This window comes from Hemicordylus capensis, chromosome 1 (assembly GCF_027244095.1).
Source record: "Hemicordylus capensis ecotype Gifberg chromosome 1, rHemCap1.1.pri, whole genome shotgun sequence".
Classification (NCBI taxonomy): Eukaryota; Metazoa; Chordata; class Lepidosauria; order Squamata; family Cordylidae; genus Hemicordylus; species Hemicordylus capensis.
In genome coordinates this window covers 21,196,139-21,215,355 of record NC_069657.1, presented here as the reverse complement: position 1 = coordinate 21,215,355, position 19,217 = coordinate 21,196,139, and the positions used below count along the sequence as shown (strand labels likewise).

The following is a 19,217-nucleotide window of genomic DNA, read 5'->3' as shown; positions in this document are numbered from 1 at the left end:
GTCTGACGCAATATAAGGCAGCTTCCTACATGCTTGGTAGGGGACTAGCTACACATTATACAGGACATGTGGCAGCTTTTGGAGGATGGGGCCATCACTCAGTAGTAGAACTTCTGCTTTGCATGCAGAAAGTAGGGCTGGGAAAGGTCCAAGGTTCAATTCCTCCAGGTAGGGCTGGGAAAGACACTTGAGCCTGAACCCTTGGAGAACCACTGCCGGTGAATGTAGACGATACTGAGCTAGATGGAGCTATGGACTGACTCTGTATAAGACTGCTTCCTATGGTCCATGACTACAAAAGGGCCCTATTCCCCATTGCCATCAGTGTTCCGTGTGACAGGATTTCCCAGATGTTGTTGACAACAATTCCCATAATCCCCAGCCAAAGGCCCTTGCAGTTGGGGATTATGGGCATTGTAGTCAACACTATCTAGGAATCTCTGTTACAGGGAACACTGCTTGCCATCTACCTAACCTTCAGCGGACCCCCCAAAAGAACCTTTTAAGATGATGAACAGAATGAACGGGCAAGTTCATATGGGAGCAGGCACTCCTTCAGACACTTTTGGTGGGCCCTTTAATTGTAAAACAGCCAGCGATAATGAAACTCCAGCTGCTTAATCTGTTTTGGGGTTTTCTCTGTTGGTGTTGGGGATGGGGCTGTAGCTCACTGATAGAGCAACTGCTTCGTATGCAGAAGGTCTCAAGTTTGATCCCTGGCTGTAGAACCTCCTGTCTGAAACCTTAGAAATACTGACCAATGGTTTGATTCAGTATAAGACAGCTTTCTATGTTTCCTTATCCTATAAAGGATTCTGTTAAATGCTACCTGCCCAAGTGTCTACAAACGGAAGTCAAAAACTGGACACAAGAGAAGGAACCTGGAAAATTCCACAATCAGTTTCACAGTGAACTACCAATCGATGTCATCCGGGTAATATACCTTATTCATATATATATACGTTCAATCAAATTAAGGTTTCCTTTATGTATTGGGAACTTATCTTAAACCAAACTATTTTTAATTGTCATTACTTTCCCTCACTATTCAGACCAAAATGCCAGTCGGGTTGTCAGGAAAAGGAAGGTGCCGTCAGAGTCCAGATTCTTGAAATTGGAGGGTGTGGGTTCAAATCTTGAATTAATTCAGGATTCTTTGAAGCCAATCCAAGCAGATTCTGGTAACTTTAGGAAGGTTGCAGTCAAGAAAACTTCCTGTCTGTCCTGTCCCACAGAGAAGAACCCAGGAGGTCCAACAGAAGGCAAGGCAAGGCTTGGCTGCAGGACCCTGGAGAGCTCATGTGAGCACTTTGCTCTGGCAAGGGTCAGAATGGGAATGATGCCTTAAATGGCTCCTGGATCAGACAACCCCCTCCCAGACTCCATCTCCCTAGCTAAAGAACAGAGAGAGTTAAAGGGGCAGCGTCCTAATATGGAGTCTTGCACTCCTCCTCCACTCCATCATGGATCTCTGGTGTGTTGACCTGGGGGAGCACAAGGTACTTGGGGAAGAAAGGACTGGCTTTGAGGTGCGGGGAGCTTCTGCTCAGGCTTAGTAGGTGCTGGCTCTGGGTCTCCAGTGCTGGGATTTCTGACTCTGGGGTCTCTTGGCTGGCAAATGTATGCTTCGACCTGGTGCCAGGGCCTGGGGTTAGGGATGTGCGAACTGGTTCGGGGGGTTGGTTTGGGGGTTTGATGGTTTTGCGTTGAACCGAACCCCCTCCCCCGGTTCCGTCTGGACCAGGACTGAAGCCCCCCACCAGTTCGTGAATTTTTTTACCTTTCTCCCCTCTGGGGGAGTTGGTTGGGGCAGCAGGGGGGCGGGTGTCCTCGAAGGTCCCGCCTCTCCCCGCCAGCCTTCAAAAGGTTAAAAAAAATTTTTTTTTAAACTGACCGGACCAGGGTGGGGTGGGGTTCTAGGGGGTACAGAAGCAAACTGGGCTGGTCAGTTCAGACTCAAACCAAACTGGGCCAACCAGTTCCATGCACACCCCTAGCTGGGGTTGGCTCTTACATCCGAACTACTCCTCCGTCCTCAGAGTTGGACATTTCCATTGCACTTCATGTGTCCCCACTTGTTTATTATATTGCATAGATACACCCCGCAACCCAGCACATGGCTACGTGCACTTAAATTCCATTGAAATGATTGTGCTGGATTGGGACTGCAAGGTTCAGCATCCAACAAAAGCTGTAACAATTTACTTAAGACAGATAGGGTTAGGAATTCTATTTCAGTGGCAAGACAATGCAACAGTAGACTAGTAACAGGATATAAGAGTTGTGCGATATATGATTGGGGATGGGGCCGTAGCTCAGTGCTAGAGGACATGCTTTGCCTACAGAAGATTCCAGCTTCAGTCCTTGGCATCTCCACTTATGGCTAGGAAAGACTACTGCAATGCACTCTACATGGGGCTGCCCTTGAAGACGGTTTGGAAGCTTCAGCTGGTCCAGAATGCTGCTGCAAGGATGCTTGTGGGCACAAGTCACTTCATGTATCTTGCTAACTGAGCATCTTTTAAAAGTGGTGATTCTCTTTATTTAGCAGCGGGAGAACAACTGGCCCTCTCCATCCTGGGCACGGCATCCTTCCAGTGGCTGTTGCTGCTGTCTAGCTTATGTTTCTTTTCAGATTGTGAGCCCTTTGGGGATAGGGAGACATTTTATTTATTTATTTATATCTGTGTAAACCGCTTTGGAAACTTTAGTTGAAAAGCGGTATATAAATATTTGTTGTATTGTATTGTATTGTACTGTATGAGTGTCACCCCCATTCTGTGGCAGCTTCGTTGGTTACCAGTCTGCTTCCGGGCTAGATTCAAGGTGCTGGTCTTGACCTTTAAAGCTCTACATGGCTTTAGGGCTGGGTTATCTGTCTGGCCCACATTCGCCCATATGAACCTGCCAGGGCCATGCACTCATCATCTCAGGCTCTGTTCATGGCCGCACCACTAACATAGATCCAGTTGGCAGGAACTAGAGATGGGGTCTTTTCAGTTGTGGCCCCTCAGCTTTGGAACGCCCTCCCTGAAGAGCTTTGCCATGCCCCCTCCCTCAGTGTTTTCTTAAAGAGGCTTTTAAATGTTTCATCTCTGTTTATATCTGATAGGTTCTTTAGTTTTTATAGTTCTCCATTTTTAGCATTTGTAACTTTTAATTTGAAACTTTTAAAACAGTAATTTTAAATGTGGTTTTAGCCTGGTCTTTTAACTTGTTTGACGTAAATTTGTTCAACTTTATTAGTCTTATTTTACATTGTAACTTTTTATTAATGTTGTGAGCCTCCCCGAGCAGTAGTGTACTGGACGGGTGGGGGCATAAATGTTTTAAATAAATAAATAAACTCTGGAGAGCTGCTGCCAGTCAAGGTTATCCATAGTGAACTAGACGGACTGACAGCATGGCAGTACAAGGTAGCTTCAAATATGCATGTCCTTTAATGGTATGGGAATGGAAGATCATGGATGAGGAGGTACAATGCTGACTATTCAATATTTGATGTTTTAGATTATCTATGGAATAGAAAAGGAAGTGAATGAGATTTCACCAAACCTCAGCAAACAAATGACAACATTACTTCTGGAAGAGCTCTTTGCCTTTTTGCAAAGGTAGGGTCAAGTTCTTGAAGAGATACATGCTGTACAGTGACAAACCTGGATTCAGACCCATCTGTTCTGATCATTATTTCTCTCCTTGCCCCAACCCCCTGTCTCTCTAGCTACAAGAAGGAGCTGGGAATCTACATCAGGGAGAACAAGCAGCACAAATATTTTGCAGCTACAATCATTGCAAATATTAACAATTGTTTGAGTTTTCGGTAAGAACTGAGTGAGCATGCGTGCTAATTTTGCAATGGAGTATATGCACTGGAATAGTCATTTGACATATGTACATATGCATGGCCTCCACCTTAGGTTCACCTAACCCAGAATCCTGTTTCTGCCAGTAGCCTGACTCCTTCGAACAGAGGCTCCCAGCTTTTGTAGGAGAAACCAGACACGTTTCGATTCAGGATCTTCGTCAGTGGCATCCTAAGTGTTCACACATGTATAAAATTGTGTGCAGGGTCAATTTATCCCTTTAGAGGAGAGATTTTTTCATTGAGATTCTTGCTTCTTGAGGAGTTAGGTTCCCTTCTCCTGGTAGGGCTACAGCTGGTGTGCTTACCTCTAGCAACAACACTCTGGGTAACCAATGCCACCTGGGTATCCATTGCCACAAACAAAGGAAACTAAACAAAGTAAATTACACCATTGCACCATGCCAAATTACATCAAAAATCACATTAATTTGAAAAATCACATTAATTTACAAATTCAATTTAAATTCTCTCTCTCTCTCTCTCTCTCTCTCTCTCTCTCACACACACACACACACACACACACACACACACACCCTGCCAAGTGACATTGGCCACCATCCTGACTAATACTCCATGTGTGTAGTTAATAAAGGCACTGGAAGTACTCTGTGCAGCACAAAAGTATGCCCCTGAAGACTGTGTGACCCTCAGGGACATAATTTCATGCTGCACAGAGTGCTTCCAGTGAAAGGGGAGTCTGGCAAAAATCAAACCCCTGTGTGAGAGCCCCAGGAGATGCTATTGCTGTGGACACAAGCTCCTTTAGAGGCAAGCACACATTATTAGTCAGAACGTTGGCCACCAGCTTATATAAAGCAGTTTTGTATGTTTTAACGTTTGCGTAAACTGCCATGAAATGCAAGTTTTGGGTGGCATACAAATGTACCAAATAAGTAATAAAAATAAAACAAATGTTCAAAAGTAGTAATATCTTTTGATTGTAGCCCTTAAAAAAGTATATGGCACTGTGCCCACTGCATTTTGCAAGTTATTTCAAGCACAAAGATAGGACAGGGTGGATATTTTATAACAAACATAGCACAAGCCATATCCCTTTCCTGTTGCTTGTTTCATTTCAGAACCCACACGGAAAAAAGCACCGCATCGGACAGTGTCAAAGAGAAGATTTTTACTACACTCCGTGAAATTCAAAGCATCGGGTTTGATGTGCTCCTTCAAGACTTGTTTCAAGAGCTGCAGGTAATCCTCCGGATATGCTGCATGTCTATTGGCTGACTGTATATCAAAGTGGCAAAGCTTTAACTCCCAGTGAAAAATGGCCAGCCAAGGGAAATGAATAGAAAGTGAATTCAGAGATGTTGCCAGTGACCAGTAAGGAGGAGATTGTGGGGTGGGGCTATAGCCCTGTGATAGAGTATCTGCTCTGTGTGCAGAAGAGCCCAGGTTCAATCCCTGGTGCTTCCAGCTAAGGCTGGGAAAGATTCCTATCTGAACCACGGAGGGCTGCTGCCAATCAGTGCAAACAACACTGGGCTAGATGGACCAGTGGTTTGACTCATACAAGGCAGCTTCCGATATTCCTATGATGCAATAGGAACCTGCCCTGTCTTTACTCCTTCCCTCTGAAACTCATATACTATGATGGATTTTGGAGGAGAAAGACTGGAAAGGTCCTGAATTCTTCCCCCCAGCCCTGCCACCACACCTAATATTAATAATCAGAAAGGGTTGCACAGGAAGCTGCCTTATATCGAGTCAAACCATAGGTCCAGATAGCTCAGAATGATGTAAACAGTAGTCTTTTTCCAAGGAGTCTCTCCCAGCCCTACCTGGAGATGCCAAGGAGTGAACCTGGGACTTTCTGCATGCAAGAATGAAGATACTCTTCCCCTGAGCTACAGCCCCATCCCCCAAGGGGGTCATACAACAGCCAGCACTCACATGTGGTCACCCATCGAAATGCAAACCAGGGCAAATTTGCAAATCATCCAGATTTGCAAACCAAATGCAAACCCTGCTTAGCAAAAGGGACAATCCAAGAAAGAAATACCATATTTACCCAAATATAATTCTATTTACCCAAATAGAATCCCTGAATTAAAGATGACCCTGAATCCCCGCTGATATGTTTCTCAGACTATGGGAAACAGCTACAGTATAATGGGCTGCAGTGATGTAGGAAGATGCTGAAAGGCATAATCTGATGCTGTGCGGGAGATGGCAATGGTAAACTCCTCCTGTATTCTACCAAAGAAAACCACACGTCTCTGTGGGCACCAGGAGTCGACACCGACTCAACACCTTTACCCTTAAAAACAGGGGTTAAATACAGGTTATACCTCCATTTACCCAAAGGGAACAGGATTCCAAATTTAAGACAATCCTCAATTTCTAAAACTAAATAACTCAGAAGAAAACTAGTCTTGGATTCAAATAAACATAGCATAGGAATTTGCTTTCCAAATGTTGAGCAGGTATTTATGTATGTGTGTTACTTTCTTCAGCCTCTCTTTAAAACATTTACCCAGAAGAAATGGCGCTCTTGCGAAAGAACTATAGATGACATCATAGCAACCACTAGACATCACACTTCCATCTTCACGTCTCTCAAAGACCCTTTTCGCGAGGTAAACCAATGCAGGACCCCAAAAAGCAGGAAGGTTATGCAGGGTGATCAGAGGTGACTGCTGTAGTCTGAGGGTTGGAGACAGACTAGGTTGGCAATTGTTTCAATATTGTTTTCCATATCGTGCTCACACATGTCCTCTCTCTCGGTGTCAGTTTTGATCAAACACGTCTTGCAGCTTTTGAAAGAATAAAACCCCCAGCAAAATCTGTTTGTCTGAGGTTAAAGTGGGATGAGTGTACACACTGGCTGGCATCCAAACTAATGACAGATGCACGGACGAACATTTCACGTTCCACGTGTGCAACAGGGGAGGGGTGATTTTCGGCAGTTCTCCCTTCCTAAGAATTTAAGAACAGCTTTGCTGAATCAGGCCCAAGGCCAATCTAGTCCAGCATTCTGTTTCCCTCAGTGGCCCAGCAGATGCCTCTGAGAAGCCCACAGGCAAGAGGTGAGGGCATACCCTCTCTCCTGCTGTTGCTCCCCTGCAACTAGTGTTTAGAGGCATCCTGCCTCTGAGCCCGGAAATAGCCTATAGTCGTCAAGACTAGTAGCCATTGATAGACCTGTCTTCCATGAATTTGCCTAAGCCCCTTTTAAAGCCATTAAAGCTGGTAGCCTTTACCACATCCTGTGGCAGAGAATTCCATCGATTAATTATGTGTGAATAAGTACTTCCTTTTTCTTTGTCCTAAATTTCCTGGCAATCAGTCTGTATGTGGAAAAAGTCCTTTTGTTTGTTTTAAATTTCCTGACAATCCATTTCATGGGTTGACCCCTGGTTCTAGTGTTATGTGAGAGGGAGGAAAATGTCTCTCTCTCCACACCATGCATAATTTTATAGACCTCTATCATGTCTCCCCTTGGTCACCTTTTCCCCCTAAACTAAAAAGCTTCAGATGTAGCCTGGCCTCATAAGGAAGGTGCTCCAGGCCCCTGATCATCCTAGCTGCCCTTTTCTGCACCTTTTCCAGCTCTATAATGTCCTTTTTTAGATGTGGTGACCAGAATTGTACACAGTACTCCAGGTGTGGCCACACCATAGATTTGATAAGGGCATTATAATATTAGCTGTTTTATTTTCAGTCCTCTTCCTAATGATTCCAAGCATGGAATTTGCCTTTTTCAGAGATACCGCATACTGAATCAACACTTTCAATAAGTTGCCCAACATGACAGCTTGTTCCACCGCAACCGCTTCCTTCTGCAGCCACCTATACCTCCTGAAAATATGTCCCTGAGAAGCCCCACAACTCTCAGGGACATATTTTGGGGGTCATAGTGGACTGTTGAGGAAAGCGGGGGGAGTGAAAATCACCGCTCTCCCATTGCATGTGCAAAATGTTCTTCCATGCATGCATCATTAGTCTAGATGTCAACCCAGTGTGTGCAGAAAAGCCTTTTTCAATGCACCCACTTTGAAAACCACTTCCATCTTTCTGGGAAAAACTATTGCCTGCAGTGTTTGTTAGGGCCAAGGGAGAAAGCTATGGGTATTGTGGCAATAAAGGGTCATACTAGAACTTTGACAGAAACTCACATTTGGGAATTTGGAGCTTCACCGGATTTATAAAAAAAGCAGTTGTGGGAGGGTGGAAGATGCAGTTTGGAAGGGATACATGATGGATGGGAGAACAATGATTAACTTTCCCCCTCTCTACTGTTTCCCCCCTACACTACCCTTCCCCACCAGCAGCGGGAAATTGGCTTGGGGAAAGGAGTGCGGAGGGAAGTGGTAGGTTGGGGAAGAGTTAAGCAAACTCCCCCACTTGTTGCTTCTCCCTTCCAAATAACACCTTCACACACCACTTTTTTTCATGTTTGACAGGGACCCAGGATTCCCAGATCTGGGTCTTCCACTAAACAACTGATTTAGCTCAACAAAGAGACCTGCTCAGCTTCTCTTCTTTGGCTTCCATGTCGTGCCCCAGATTGGCTGAACCAAATTATCTGTTTCTGTGTTCATGACCTTTTCCATCTCAGAAGTCTAAGAGCTGGGCCAAGTCCCTTCCAGTCATATCACAAGAGTTTCTTTTCCTCTGAAAACCTACTGCTTGATGTTTGTTCCAGTGTAAACTCAGCCAATGTAAACTCAAAGCCAATGTAAACTCTCCAAAGAAGGACCATTTGTTTGAATTTCCTACTTTTTTATTCTTAAAATAATCTGCGGCACTAATGAAGTTACTTATGTGGACCAAGTGAGAAAAAAGCACAAACTCCCCCAGGGGGCGGGTTTATTGTTTCCACTGGATATTTATCACCCTTTATCCATCATTTATGACTGTAATAATCATTCTAATTATTATTTTAAAGTACTTCCCCACCACCACCAACAAGCGCTGTATGATAAGCAACATTCAAGACAGTCATTGATGCCTGCAGTGCAGGTTATTTATGAGACTTTCCCATACTTTATGCTAATGTGTGGTTTTCTAGACCAGGCTTCCCCAACCTGTGGGCCTCCAGATGTTGCTGAACTACAACTCCCAGCATACCCAGCCACAATAAATTGTGTCTAGGGATGCTGGGAGTTGTAGTTCAGCAACATCTGGAGGCCCACAGGTTGCGGAAGCCTGTTCTAGACAATAGTAAAACATGCTAAGGACAGAACTTGCAAATAAATTTAAGGCAAGCACTTACAGAAAATCCAGAGAGTTCCACAGATTGCCACTGTTTTTTCTTCTGGGATCTGACAAGGTGGTGGTCACATGGGAAGAAGACTCCTGGCATAATTTTTGCAGTGCCACCTGCTGGCCAGCTCTTGCTTTCTGGAATTAACTCCATTCAGTAGGAAAGTGGTTTGAAAAGGGCTGTGTTCATCATGAAAGACATAAGCTGGCCAGCAGGGGGCGCAGTGCAAATCGCGCCAGGAGCCTTCTTCCCATATGACCACCCCATCAGATCCCTAAAGAAAAGACAGTGGCAATCTGTAGGATTGATTGGATCCTCCCTAAGCGCTTGCCTTAAATGTATTGGCAAGCTCTATTCTTAGTGTGTTTTACTGCCATCTAGAAAACCTCAGAGTTGGCTGTGCTGGGACAAGATCCAGATATTATGTAACTGTAGGGGATCTAAACTTCCCTGCTACTAAACAAATCTACAGCAAATAAATCTCAGTTTTGGAACCACTGAGATTGCATTTGCCCAGTAGAGATAGGGAGAGGCATCTGCTTTGCATACAGAAGGTCACAGGTTCAATCCTTGGCATCACCAGGTAGGATTGGGAATGACCCTTGCTTACCCCATTTCCCTCTGCTGCCCTCTGAAAATCTCCCAGCCCTCAGGACATTTTTTCCACAGAGGGCTGCAATTGGAAGGGCGTGGTTAGCGAAAATCACCCCTTCTTGGTGGAGGCCCAAGACCTCTGTACACCTGAGGCAGGATGCCCCCCTTGTGTGCACCCTCCTCTCCCCCTTCCCCCTTTTTTAAAGTGTGGGACAAGAGGGCATCTTGCTATCTCACTGGCAGGCCAATAATCTGCTGTCTGAGGCAGCTGCCTCGCCTCGCCTCATGGGAGGGCTGCTCTTGCCTCTTATGCACATGGAACTACTTCCATCCATGGAAATACTAGTTCAGGGGTGGCCAGCCTGAGGCCCAACCTGTGGCAAGGTGGGGAATTATCCCTACCTGAGACCCTGGAGAGCTGCTCCCAGTCAAAATCGCCCATCCCGGGATGTATGGACCAGTGGTCTCACTCAGGATAAGGCAGCCTCATAAGAGTCTAGGCAAGTGCATAAACCATGGTTCAAACCGTGGTTCAAGCACATTTCGGGAACTTTCAGGAAAGTCCATCCATCATTACTGATCTTCTCAGTGAGGAATCCCAGAGTTACTAGAAAAGGATTTTGAAAAGCACAGCTGATCCACATAGGTTACATAGGAAGCTGCCGTATACAGAGCGGCTCACGTACTGTGCAACACTCCGTCCACTTGGCAGTGCGGCTTTGGTGCAGTTGCACAAGGGCACTCTTTCACGAGATGCTAAATTTGTGCGAATGTAGTTGTGTAACAGAGGGCCATTGTGCAACTGCACAAATGCTCGGTTGCTAGGCAGACAGAGCACTGTGCAGTGTGTAACCCAACATTCAGACCACTGATCTGTTTAGCTCAGTATTGTCTACTAGGGATGTGCGAGCCAGCTCGCTTTGAGCCGGGCTGGTTCGGGTGGTAACGATTCAGGCAAATCGCATGGTGACACAAGTGGCCTGTGCAAATGGACGGAAGTCATGGAAATGGCCTCTGGCCCAGGCCGCTGCCAGCCCGCACTGTCATTTGGCTGGCCAGTGGGAGGGGGGTTAGAGGAGCCTCCCACCTTCTCTGATGTCGATGCCGCTGCTGCACCACCACCCCCAAGCCAGTTGGGCCCGGTTTGATGGCCAAACTGGATTGGACCCAGTTCAACCGAGCCCAAGCCCGGATCTGGTCCAGATTCAAACTGAACTGGTCTCATGGCCAGCTCACAAATTCCCTTTATCTACTCTGGCAACAAACCTCTAGGGTTTGTTCAGAATCTTTCCCAGTCCTAACTGGAGATGCTGCCAGGGATTGAACCTGGGACCTTCTGCATGCAAAGCAGATGTTTTGCCACTGAACTACAGCTCCTCCCTAGCTAAGGCACCTTTTATCTCCCTGCTGCATTTGACTTCAGACAATGAACTGTTTGCTTCTTCTGCCACAGGCGATCATGGGGAAAATCCACCTCCACTTGGTCCGAGAGCACCTTGTAAGGCTCATGAAGAAGAGAGCGTACTTCAAGACCCCAGAGGAGCAGAGCAAATTATCTGACCTCATCCAAAGAAATGCTTCCATTCTGTGCACCTTTTGCAAAGAGAATGTAAGTCCAGTTGCTTATTGTGTGGGACAACTGAGGGGGATGAACATGAGGGTACTTGCCTTAGATCTTTAAGACTGTAATCTTGGACTCATTTCTCTGGGAATAAGTCCAACTGTAGTAATTAGTAAAGAAAGAAAGAAAAACATGTCAGATCAGGCTGCATTGAGAAAGCAGCCTATATCAGGATACAGAGGAAACAGATTGGATCCCAACTAATGCAGGGGTGGACAACCTGAGGCTTTCTAGCCATATGTGGCTGGGGATGATGGGAGCTGGAGTCCAACAACAGTTGGAGATCCTCAAGCTGGCCACCCCTGGGTGGCCACCCACTTCCCTGGATGGAAGTAGTAGGGAAAGTGCAAGGCGGCCCTTCCATGAGGCAAGGTGAGGCAGTTGTCTTGGACAGCAGGTTATTGGGGCACCAGCAAGATGGCTTCCCCCCATTTTTTTTTAAAGGAAAGTGGGAGAAGAGGGTGTATGCAAGGGGGACAACATTTAGCACCCTGCCTCAGGTAGTTTTTACCTTTAAAGTACAGGCAGCAACAGCAGAGAGTGACATCATAGGACATCATCCTCTAAACCGCCCCGCCACGCGCCGCTGGCCTGCTAAATGACAGCGAGGAATTTTCATTTACCCTGCCCCCCCCATTCCTTCTGCAGCCCTCCGTGCCCTCTGAAAATATGTTCCTGAGGGCTGGGAGATTTTCAGAGGGGAGCAGATTGAGGGGGGTGAGTGAAAATCATCTTTTCCTGCTTGCACAAATGGAATGTCCTCCCTCCATGGAAGTATTAGTTGCAATCCAACCTGGAATGTTTAACATAAACATGTTACACATTTATGAAAACATAGCTATTTCTGTAATATTTACCCTTCTAGCTTGCTGGGATATATATGAAGTCCATTCCCAGTGGATTAGGCCCATGGTGCTTTGAACGCAAATGCCTGTTTTCCCTAGACCACATTTCCTTTTCCTTTGTTTTCACAGTCAAATTAGAGCAAACATATATTTGCAAAACATAGGTCTTTTTTTCCTTCTTCTTCTTTTGATTCTGTGGTTAGTCTGTGTGGGGAAAGCCTCGTAATTGTCACATAGTCTGAGGCATTCCTTCATGTCCACAGGGTCCAAGACTTGAACTATGAACTGCTTAAGCTAGAGACTGAAGTGTAGAATTTCGGCTTGGTATTTTTATAGCATAGTATGTAGAACAGAAAAACAAACATCGAAACTTAAGGAGACTTTTTTTAAAATGTGCCAGATGTTGGACATCTGGGAAGAATGGGGAATGGGGAAAGAATATTATGACATATCCTCAGAAACAACATTACTTTGAAAAGGGGATTTTCAAGATTTCTGCAATACTTTCCGCAATGATTTGCCTGCTGAGGAACCCCTGAGGATATGAACACAAAAAACTGCCTTATACTGAGTCAGACTATTGGTCCATATAACTCAGTACTGTATTGCCTACACCAGGGATTCTCAGCGTTGGGTCCCCAGATGTTTTTGGACTTCAGCTCCCATAATTCCCAGTCCCAGTGGCCTTTGGTTGAGGATTATGGGAGTTGAAGTCCAAAAACATCTGGGGACCCAACATTGAGAATCCCTGGCCTACACTGACTCTTCAGGCTTTAGGCAGGAATCTTTCCCAACTCTGCCTGGAGTCACTGAGGATTGAACCTGGGGCCTTCTACATGCAAAGCAGATCCTCTTCCACTGAGTCTCGGCTTCAGCTCCTATTCATTTTTATAAGCATATGAAGTTGCTTTATACCAAGACAGACCACTGACCATCTAGCCTTCATGGTCTGCTCTGACGGGCAGCAGCTTTCCGGGATTTCAGGCAGGGGGTCTTTCCCAGCTTTATTTGGAAATATCAAGGATTGAACTTGAGGTCTTTGGCATACAACGTGTGTGGTTCTCCACCAAGCTACAGGCCTTCCAGTGACTCCAAGGCTCTGCCATGGGACCTCTGGGCACTGCCGAGGATTCTAGAGAATGATTGGATGTATGATTGGATGTACGGATGTATGATTGGATGTACGGCCTAGCAAAGCTTATTGGGCTTCACCATTGCCCTATATCAGGGGTGTCAAACTGCGGCCCCCTAGCTGTGGTTGGCCTACAGCTCCCATCAGCCTTAGTCACAGTGGCCAGTAGCAAGGGATGATGGGAGTTGTAGGCCGAAACAACTGCTTTGGTGCACGATTCAGAACAATACTGGTTAGCATCCAGATTAATGCTGTGCATGTGCAGACGCAAGGGTGTCGCACTAGTTGGCTTGGCTATGTCAGACTAGAGTTGTGCAAGTGGAACCTGTGGTGCACCTTCGGGTGGGAACACTGTAGGCTGTATATGCTGCTGCTGCTACTACTACTATAATAGTTATATACCGCTCGTCAGCCAAAGTTCTCAAAGCTTTTTACATAGAAAAATAAATAATACATAAATAAGATGTCCCCCTGTCCCCAAAGGGCTCACAAGTCACAATCTAAAAAGAAACCTAAGGCAGATACCAGCAGCAGCCACTGGAGGGATGCTGTGCTAGGGTTGGATAGGGCCAGTTGCTCTCCCCCTGCTAAACAGAAGAGAATCACCACTTTGAAAGTTAGCAGGGGTAACTATGCTGCAGGGGATGTTGGCATAAGAGCACAATAGTGCAAATGCATAAGATGGGGCCATCACTCAGTGGCAGAGCATCTGTTTTGCATGTAGAAGGTGCCCGGTTCTATCCCTGGCCTCTCCAAGTAAGCCTGGAAGAGACTCCTGCTTGAAGCCCTGGAGAGCCTCTGCCAGTCAGCATTGACAACACAATAAGTCAAGATCAGTCATGAGCAGTGTTCTCTCTAACAGGGATTCCCAGCTGTTGTAGACTACCACACCCATAATCCCCAGCCAGAGGCCATTGCAGCTGGGGATGCTGGGAGTTGTAGTCAACAGCATCAGGGAATCCCTGTTAGAGGGAAGACTGATCATGATGTCCAGCAAGGTACAGACATCATGACCGATCTTGACTTCTTGTAACCTAAATTGGAAGGAGATCACACAGGCATGGGAGGGGTACAAGCACAAGCTCCAAAGGCTCGGGACGTTGTGCATGGCCAGGCTTTGCCTGTGGTCCCCTGTGAACTCCTCCTTTGACTGAGGAGCAAAGGATGGACCAATAAAGTTTGGAATCAAACTGGTCTGCGAGGCCGTGAAGCTGGCCTTGGGTGTGTGATGAATTCTCAGTCTAACATGTACAGGATTCTGCCTTGTGGGAAAGAACTTAACTCCAGTGGCATCCGGGTCATTGCCAACCAAGTTATTCTATAGCGAAGCATCCTTTCTGCATATGGATGGGAGAATGTATATAGGCGCCTGCATGATGGGTGATTTAATTGACTTTTCTCTCCCCCGCCCCCCTGCCCCCCACATAGGGGTCCAAGGCTACATGGTTGGATTCTGCTCTCCCAAGCATAGCTGAGATCCTCAAGCTCCAAGATACAAATGCCATCAAGATTGAAGTTGGTGGACTGGCTAGTAGATATCCTGATATCAGGTAGGGGAGAAAGCATTTTGTAAGTTGACTTGTAAGGTGAAAGGCTATGGCATATTTATACGGGTTGTTAGCTCACCAGCTTTGGACCAATGCACCCTGCACCTTAGCTGTACACTAGCTATGCAACCCAGCCTGAAAATCTAGGGAGCAGATAGATATAATTTCCGGTATGATCATATGCCAGTCATTTGTGCAGAGTCTAGAGTAGGGACAGCCCAACTCAGTTCCTGTTTTCACACCTGTCTCACTTCCACTTCCTCCTGCCTTGGAGTAACACACCCTAGCAGATACTAACCGAACCTGCACCAAGTTCTGCTTCCTTGAAAAAGCACTTTCATAAGGGGTATCTTGCAGGTGTTTGCTGCTCTAGATTAGAGCTTGGACAACTACAATCCACACATTGAGAAGCTGGTTCTCAGACCAGTTGCTACTAGTCCTCATGAACTAGAACTATCATGGCAAAAGAGCAGTGGTAGCTCTGAACTCTCTCATCAGGAAGTACGTCCTAAATGAGGCATTTTCCATTTTCCATCCTCTCTCCGTGACATTTTAGCTGCTGGAAGAGACATGCTTAGGGCTGCCAGATGGAAAAGAGGTCAGGTCTCCTCCTGTGCCTTTAATAAATAAGCATAAGGATTTTTAGCAGGTGATTTTTAGGGATGGGTTTATAGCAGATGAGCTTTTCTTTTCCCTGCACGACAAGCTGCACCTGCTGAAATTCTGTCTTCCGTGCATGTCTTAAAGAAACAGGAGACCTGTCCTCTTTTCCATATGGCAGCCCTAGACATGCAGAATCATGCTACTAGTCCTCAGTAAGCAACAAAATAGCAGTGGGAGCTCTGAACTCCCTAAACAGGAAATGCTTCTTGAATAAGGTTCTTCCTCCATCACATGCTGTCTCTGTGCTACCTTTAATTATATATTTATTTGGTGTGTTTTTACACTGCCCCAAACTCACATCTCTGGGCAGTTTACAACAACAAATTACAAAACAAATTAAAACAGAAAATCCAAACAGTTTAAAACCACAGTTCTAGTTAAAAGGCTTGGTTGAATAAATGTGTCTTAAGAGTATTTTTTAAAAGCTTTCAGAGATGGGGAGGCTCTTATTTCCGCAGAGAGCACATTCCAAAGCCTTGAGGCAGCAACAGAGAAACCCATCCCTGAGTGGCCACCAGACAAACTGGTGGCAACAGCAGACGGACCTCTCTGGATGATCTCAATGGGTAGTGGGGCTCCTAACTTTGCTGTTGGGAAAGACATGGAGAAGGACCCTTAGATCATTTCTGCTTGCTGTGAACATAAGAAAAGCCTTGCTAGATCAGGCCCAAGGCCTATCTAGTTGAGCGTTCTGTTTCACACCGTGGCCCACCAGATGCCTCTGAGAAGCCCACAGGCAAGAGCTGAGGGCACTCCCTCTCTCCTACTCCTGCTCCCCTGCAACTGGTAATTTAGAGGCGTCTTGTCTCTGAGGCTGGAGGTAGCCTATAGCCACCAGACTAGTAGCCATTGATAGACCGGTCCTCCATGAATTTATCTAAACCCCTCTTAAAGCCATCCAGGCTGTTGGCTGTCACTGCTTCTTGTGGCAGAGAATTCCATAGGTTAATTATCTGCAGTCAGGGACTTCCTTGCAGGACGGGGCTGCAGTTCCCAAGTTTGCTTTCTGGCCTCTATTCTCCCTCCGTGTTCTCGTGGTGTTTCTGATGGTTGATGTTTTCTGTTTCACAGCAAGAAGCACTTGACTGCCATCTTGTACATCAAGGGCAACTTATCCAGCAGCGACTCAAAAAGCATCCTGAGCATGTTGGACATTGGCGTACCAGCCACTCTCCCTCCGACATCCTTGTTTACTCCTTAGACTTCTATAGACGCATGCCCAGTGCTGACTGACTGCTGCACTCAAAGTTGCCGTTCGTGGGGAGCCTGAATACAGCAACTGCCCAGCAACTGAATACAACACTTACCCAGAAACTAATCCTGGGCTGTTGTTTCCCCCAACTGGCCCTGGTTCTGGAGAGGGTTCCATAGGACTGCTTTCCACTGAGTCGATCCATTGGTCCATCTAGCTCAGTTTTGTCTACTCTTGACTGGCAGCAGCCCTCAAAGGTTTCAGACAGGGGCCTTCCCCAGCCCTACTTGGTGATGCCATGGATTGTACGTGGGACCTCTACCATTGAGCTACGGACCCGGTCTCCCAAATGGTTTGGGCCTTCCCAAGGTACAGCTTGGGTTGTGTGGCCGGTTGCCTTAAGGCTTTGCCAGATAACAGCACCACCCTGTGGGGTCTCAGGCATTTCCTTCACCGCCTCAGGCTTCCCATCTCGAAAATGGGGCCAGATCCCGTTTTCTCACATGGGTGGTACAGACATGATGCTGAAAGACTCCTTTGTTTTCTATGGTTGATTAAAGCACTTCCAAGGAAAGTGCTTTTGCTTTCTCCTCGAAGGGGGAAGAGCGATTCCTTGCTTAATTTGGAGGAGAAAACCAAGAGGGTTGGAGGGCTTATCACATTTCAAATTATGCTCCTGCTAGGATTTTCAAGCTGAAACTCTCTGGAGTGGCTTCTTTTTGAAATTCTCTTCTGGACTCCAGACAAATCATGGCGATGAAAAGCAAATACAGTTTTTTGCTGCATTTGCAATATGGATGAATAGAGCCAGTTTTTCCTCAGCAGCTGGTGACAGCCAGTGTGGTTTCATGGGAACTGATGTGCTGCTGTGTTTAAAATGCTGGACTCATGCTGAAATCCTTACACAAGCCCTGTTCAGACATTATGTTGTACCTGCATTCAGAGGTCTGCACACAAACATGTTTATGTGAATGGCTGTACCTGTGTTCATTTGAAAAGTGAAGCTGAGTAATGCCCCCTCAAATGCAGGGTACAGGTAGAAAGTGCCTGTGTTCAATATAACATGTGAAAGTTCCAGCTGTGCCTGTGTTCAGTATAACATGTGGATCACTGCACCTGTGTACACTATACACAGATTGTAATGAGTGCTCAACATAATGAGGCTATTCACATGGCCGCTCGAAAGCGGGCTAAGGGAGCCCGGCCCGCTTTCGAGGGGTCGTGAGAACCTCCAGGAGCAGTGAGGCTCCCGGCTTCTAACCCGCTTAAGCCCCCCCCCCATGAGATTAGTGGAGCAAGCGCTCTGCTAACCCCCTTTTCCTGACCGTGAGTCACCACGGTCTCCCCAGAATGCCCTGTGCACTTGTGTGGGGCATTCTGGGACATATGGGGGCCAGGTGGCCCCCTGATCCCTGCCGCCCCTACTGGCTCCGTGACGGAGACAGTAGTCATGTGGGTGGCCGATCTGGCCACCCAGGGGTAGCTGGATGATTATCTGCAGGGAGAGCAGTTCAAGCCGCTCTCCCAGCAGAAGCCCTGTAGAGCCCTGCAGGCTAATCGGAAACAAATGGGATATTTGGGTATCCCGTGTATACTGCTTGGAGCAAAAGCAGGATATAAATGTTAATAATAGTATGGATGTTTCTGTAACACAATTGTAAATGTAAACATGCTTCTGTATATACTGTGCTTCAATTTAGACTTTTTTGGCTCGTCAGATCCATGTGCTCATAACAATGTTTTGATATCCAGCTGTTGTTGTTTTCTACTTGACATGTTCCTCTAAAATAAATAAATATGTTTTCATAATATGTACTAAAAATGTCATTATCATTGGAGAGCTCTCCCCTAGCATCATACAAGCCAGAGATGGGCCACCCTAGTTAAAAGAGCATGCTCTGGATGCAAAGGGTTGGGTTTAGTTTGCCCACTAGAAGAAATGTACAGTGCGACTATTTCCTGGTAATGGTGGATTCTGCCAGAGATTCCGTGGTTGCAGCAGCAGTAGAGCAGCAGGGGAAGTAAAGCAGCGGTGGGCGGGGGGGAATGCAAAGCTTGAATAAAGTGTGCCGTCAAGTCAATTTTGACTTTTGGAGTCCATAGAGCTCTGTGTTTTTTCTTTTTTGTGAGAATACAGGAGGGGTTTACCATTGCCTCCTCCCGCGCAATGTAAGATGATGCCTTTCAGCATCTTCCTATATCACTGCTGCCCGATATAGTACCAGCGGGGATTCGAACTGGCAACTAAACACCTTCCACCCCCATTTCCTATCAGAGGTGGATACGTTGACTGAATGCTTTAACCCAACATTTAAAGTCATGCAAAAGAAACGGCACTCCCAAATATCCTTCTTGTTTTAGACTCTGACCACAATCCAAAGCAGGTTTAAGTGTGCATATGCCTGTTGATTTCAATGGGCCCAATTCTGTGTGGCATTGTGCTGCTTCTGCCCTACCAAGAAAGTCTTCATCAAATATTTCTACAGGACATGAAGGAAATATGTAATTTTGGTGTGCATATGGATGCATATAATCCATCA

At 46.2% G+C, this 19,217-nt stretch overlaps 1 protein-coding gene across 3 annotated transcripts in view; it reads left to right on the top strand.

Annotated features, from left to right (window-relative positions):
- Positions 1-18,488, top strand: part of TNFAIP2 (TNF alpha induced protein 2) — a 49,505-nt gene extending 31,017 nt beyond the window's left edge. For all 3 annotated transcript variants that reach the window (XM_053285466.1, XM_053285457.1, XM_053285476.1), the window contains 8 exons: positions 812-934; positions 3,511-3,611; positions 3,722-3,820; positions 4,945-5,065; positions 6,331-6,453; positions 11,131-11,286; positions 14,704-14,825; positions 16,557-18,488. In XM_053285466.1, coding sequence (XP_053141441.1) covers positions 812-934; positions 3,511-3,611; positions 3,722-3,820; positions 4,945-5,065; positions 6,331-6,453; positions 11,131-11,286; positions 14,704-14,825; positions 16,557-16,686 — 975 coding nt within the window. In that variant the 3' untranslated portion in view covers positions 16,687-18,488. The remainder of the gene's footprint in view (positions 1-811; positions 935-3,510; positions 3,612-3,721; positions 3,821-4,944; positions 5,066-6,330; positions 6,454-11,130; positions 11,287-14,703; positions 14,826-16,556) is intronic.
- The last annotated feature ends 729 nt before the right edge of the window (positions 18,489-19,217 follow it).